Here is a 5,000-nt window from a genome sequence, read left to right on the forward strand (position 1 = left end):
TTATTCTTTGGTAAAAAAATTAAATTGCGAAATTTTTTTCTATTTCTAGAATACCCAATATATGTTTTACATCGTCTATACGAAAATGTTCAATTTTCATAAGATCTTCTTGACTCTTATTCAAAAGGTCCGATAATGTATGTATATTGGATCTTTTGAGGCAATTATAGATCTTAGGAGTCAATTCTGATTGGTCAATAAAAACGTATTTTAATGTTATTTCGTTTTGATTTTTCTTAATTTAGTCAATCTATCATAAAAGGTAAAAAGAGGTAAAGTAACCTTGTGTTGATTTTTTCTAAATGGAAGTTTTCTTCTCTGCATGTAGAAAAGGAATAAATAAATCAATCAAATTCCGGGAGGCTTCATGAAGTGCTTCTTTAGGAGTTAAACTCCCATTTGTCCATATTTCGAGAAAAGTATCTCTTGCTTTTCATTCCCATTTCCATAAGAATGAACACTATGATTCGCATTTCGAACAGGCATAAATACAGCATCTATAGGATAACTTCCCTCGTGAAAGTTATTTGTCGGTTTTATACGATAGCCGCGATTTCTCCTCGATTTGTAAATCCAATACACAAATCAATTGGTTCCGTTAGGCTAGCGATATGCTGTGTATTATCAATGATTTCTACAAAAGGTGGTAAAATGATGTCTTGAGCAGTTATATATCCAGGACCCTTGACACAAATAGACGCGTCACAAGTTCCATACAAATTGCTTCTCAATACAATTTCTTTCAAATTCATTAAAATTTCATGTATTGATTCTTGAATACCTGCTATAGTCGAAAATTCGTGTGGTATTTTCTCAGATTTTGCACGTGTGATACATGTTCCTTCGATTTCTCCAAGCAAAGCTCTTCGCGTCGCAATGCCTATTGTGTCGGCTTGGCCTTTCATAAGTGGTGACAGAATAAAGCGTCCATAAAAAAGACGCTTATTGTCAGTTCTTGATTCAACACATTTCCACTGCAGTGTCCGAGTAGATATTGTTACTTTCTCTCGAATCATAATAATATTGAAATCATTGAATTATTTATTTCTCTTGTCTCTTGAAATCTCTTCAATATTTATATTTACACACGCCTTTTTTTAGGGGGCCTGCAGCCATTATGTGGCATAGGGGTTACATCCCGGACGAAGCTTAATAATATACCACTTCTGCGAATAGCTCTTAATGCTGCATCTCGCCCGAGACCAGGACCTTTTATCATGACTTCTGCCCGTTGCATACCTTGATCCACTACTGTTCGAATAGCATTTCCTGCTGCGGTTTGAGCTGCAAATGGCGTTCCTCTTCTTGTGCCCCTGAATCCACAAGTGCCGGCGGAGGACCAAGAAATCACTCGACCCCGTACATCTGTAACGGTCACAATAGTATTGTTGAAACTTGCTTGAACATGAATAACTCCTTTTGGTATTTTATGCGCACTCTTACGTGAACCAATACGTCCATTCCTGCGTGAACCAATTCTTGGTAAAGGTTTTGCCATATTTTATTATCTCATAAATATAAGTCAGGGGTCTATGGATATATCCATTTCATGTCAAAATAGATCCTTTTTTTTATTTATACATTTTTTTATTTGTACATCAGATCCTTTAGAGCGTTTCCGCTTAGCAAGATTATCCTTGTCTTTGTTTATGTCTCGGGTTAAAGCAAATTACTATAATTCGCCCCCGTCTACGTATCAGTCGACATTTTTCACAAATTTTACGAACAGAAGCTCTTATTTTCATATTTGCCGTCCCTTAAATTTTGAATATACATACTTTTTTTGAAGAAAATAAGTTTCTTTAAACTTTGAAATCGCGAATTGTATCCCTTGAAAGTGATGAAAGTGAAAGGACTTTTTAAGTTGAAAAAAAAAAACTGACTAATCATTCAAATCTTTGTTTGTTACGGAGTCTATAAATTAGAAGTGCTCTGGTCGAATTCTAAATACTTAACACTATTTCTGAGCAGTATAGGTATAAAAAAACTATGTTGGATCCTTCCTGAAGCATAACCTAAAACCAGATCTTCATTATCTAAAGGAACTTGGAACATACTATTGAAAAAGTGATTCAGAAATTTAACCTTCCCAAATTGAATCCATTTTTTGTTCTTTCATTCCATCTAAAATCCCCTTCAAGTATCAATTAATGTAATAGGAATGATATTAGAAACCTCTTCTTTCTTTTTTTTTTTCACAAATAAGAAGTTGGGATACAATTCGGATATCCGAAAGATTACCATATATAACACAAGATTTTCTCCACCGATTCTTTCTAGTCGAGCTCTCGGTCGGTCATTATACCCCGAGAAGTAGAAAGAATTACAATACCCATCCCGCCCAAAATTCTAGGAATTTTTTGATAGTTAGAATAGATTCGTAGACCAGGTCGGCTAATCCGTTTTAAATTTAGACTAGTTCTATAGGGTCCCTTCCTCTTCCTTCTATGTCGTAGGGTTAAAACCAAAAATTTTTGTTGCCTTCCTGGTGTTTCCTGACATTTCAATAAAACCTTCTCGTAAAAGTATTTTAATAATGTTTTCAGTGATGTTAGTGAATGCTATTCGAACGGTTCCTTTCTATTCATGTCAGCATTTCGTATAGAGGTTATTATCTCAGCAATAGGATCCCCGCCCATGATAAACTAAATTTTGAATTTCTCTCTAGTTTTGATATAATCAACATACTTTTTTTTTTCTTTTTTTTTTTGAATTACTTATTTTATTAAAGGTATATGCGTGAAACACAATTTACTAATGAAATTCTATTTCATTTTTATTCAAATACTATAACTATACAATAAAAACTATATAAAAAATACTATAACTATATACTAGAACTGTATCATGGTCTCATCTTAATTTTAAATGGTATTATCTTCTATTTTATTTAGAATTTTTATTTTATAATACTTCAGGCGCTAATGAAACTATTTTAGTAAATTTAACTGTCTCAATTCTCGGGCGATTGCACCAAAAATTCGAGTTCCCTTTGGATTTCCTTCTTGATCAATGACAACTGCAGCATTGTCATCATATCGTATTATCATACCGTTATCACGTTTGAGTTCTTTACAAGTACGTACAATTACAGCTCTGATTACTTCTGATCTTTCTAGAGGTGAATTTGGTGCCGCTTCCTTGATCACAGCAACAATAACGTCACCAATATGAGCATATCGGCGATTACTAGTCCCTATGATTCGAATACACATTAATTCTCGGGCTCCGCTGTTATCTGCTACATTCAAATGGGTCTGAGATTGGATCATATCATTTTTTTTTTTTTATCTGTTATTTTAATGCAAAGGAAAAAAAGATATATTGTTTGTCCAAAACAAAAAAAAAACTTTCGATTTATTTTAGCACCCCAAAACAAAAGTCTTTTTCCTTTAGTTCTATATTCCTATCCCGAAATAATGAATTGAGTTCGTATAGGCATTTTTGATGCTGCTATTGAAATAGCCCTTCTTGCTATATTTTCTGCTACTCCACTCATTTCATAAAGTATTCTACCTGGTTTAACGACAGCCACCCAATATTCAGGAGATCCTTTCCCCGAACCCATACGTGTTTCCGTAGGTCTTAAAGTAACTGGTTTGTCGGGAAATATGCGTACCCATATTTTTCCACCGCGGCGTGCATTTCGTGTCATTGCCCGTCGTCCCGCTTCTATTTGTCTAGATGTAATCCAAGCGGGTTCAAGTGCCTGAAGAGCATATTTGCCGAAACAAATACGATTACCTCGAAAAGCTATTCCTTTCATTCTTCCCTCTATGCTGTTTACGGAATCGGGTTCTTTTGGGTTATAGTTGATGGTTGTTTCTCAATTCCATCTCTACTACAGAACCGGACATGAGAGTTTCTTCTCATCCAGCTCCTCGCGAATGAAATGTATATATATGTGTTTGATGAATAATATACTAAATCATGGGATTCTTTGAGATTTCACTTAATTTATTTACTTAATCTAATCTATTTCTAATTTATTTATTAGATTATTTTCTATTTTATTAGATTATTAGAATAGAAATAGAAATTGGTATATATATATATATATATATATATTTTTTTATTATAATTATGATATCAGATCGCTAAAATTTAGAAATCCAATAATCTAAAAAATTTCGCGGGCGAATATTTACTCTTTCAATATTTATTTTATTTGTTTTGTAGAGCTAATCCACGATCCTTCAGAATAAATGGATTGTCTTTTGGTTCCTTTCGCTATCCTCCCAATAAATCATTAAGATTTGTTTTCAATAAAATCTTATGTATTTACAGGTTCCGTCGTTCCCATCGCTTCTCCATTAATGGTTAGGTCTTAATTTTACAATGGAGCCTCTAATTTGATTTGTTCTTGAGTCAATCTTCTCAGTCTTTATTGGCTCGAGGCTCTTGATTTTTTGTTTTATGAATGAATTAGTTTCATTATAGATCAATTGGTATTGATGCTTTAGTACATTAGCCTTTATCTGATGATTCATAGACCTTACATATCGGAATCATAGATCATTGATATTTTTTTCTCTCTTTCTTTCACCCTTCCATTTATCCGCATAATTTTGATTTTGATTTACAACTCCTAATCAAATCAGATTGGTTTTTCTTTTGTTTTTTGTTTTGTTTGTGCAAAAAGGATTTAAATTGCTCCAATAATAAATAAAAATATGAGCAATATATCATATCTTGAATGTTTCCTTGGATCTAGATAATGCAAAGCGATGAGTTGGTTATTAGTTGTATTTGGTTATTAGTTGTATATTTATACTTATTAGTTCATAGTATGAGTCAGTCCTTTTTTTTAATCCTGAACCTAAAAAACCAACGAGTCACACACTAAGCATAGCAATTATATCAAATTATCAATCGAATTTTTTATTTTATTCAACCCTATAGAAATATAATTCGAATTGATTCTTTTTTTTTTTAATAATAAAAAAAAAAAGAATCAAAGAGTTTGTCATTTTTGTTTTATCAATAGATAGAATGTAAAG

At 32.7% G+C, this 5,000-nt stretch overlaps 2 protein-coding genes and 1 pseudogene across 2 annotated transcripts; all 3 read right to left on the reverse strand.

The window, feature by feature from the left end:
• LOC125368835 overlaps positions 1-1,016 on the reverse strand; it is a 1,092-nt pseudogene extending 76 nt beyond the window's left edge.
• On the reverse strand, positions 781-2,206 carry LOC125368840 (30S ribosomal protein S11, chloroplastic). The gene has a single exon (XM_048370353.1). It carries the CDS (start codon positions 1,496-1,498, stop codon positions 1,082-1,084), a length of 417 nt encoding a protein of 138 aa, XP_048226310.1. The 5' UTR covers positions 1,499-2,206; the 3' UTR covers positions 781-1,081.
• A 493-nt stretch (positions 2,207-2,699) lies between these two features.
• On the reverse strand, positions 2,700-3,718 carry LOC125368841 (50S ribosomal protein L14, chloroplastic-like). Its single transcript, XM_048370354.1, has one exon. The coding sequence runs from the start codon at positions 3,270-3,272 to the stop codon at positions 2,931-2,933; it is 342 nt and encodes a 113-aa protein (XP_048226311.1). The 5' UTR covers positions 3,273-3,718; the 3' UTR covers positions 2,700-2,930.
• Positions 3,719-5,000: the final 1,282 nt, after the last annotated feature.

The sequence above is a fragment of the Ricinus communis genome, unplaced genomic scaffold, assembly GCF_019578655.1.
Source record: "Ricinus communis isolate WT05 ecotype wild-type unplaced genomic scaffold, ASM1957865v1 Ctg20, whole genome shotgun sequence".
NCBI lineage: Eukaryota > Viridiplantae > Streptophyta > Magnoliopsida > Malpighiales > Euphorbiaceae > Ricinus > Ricinus communis.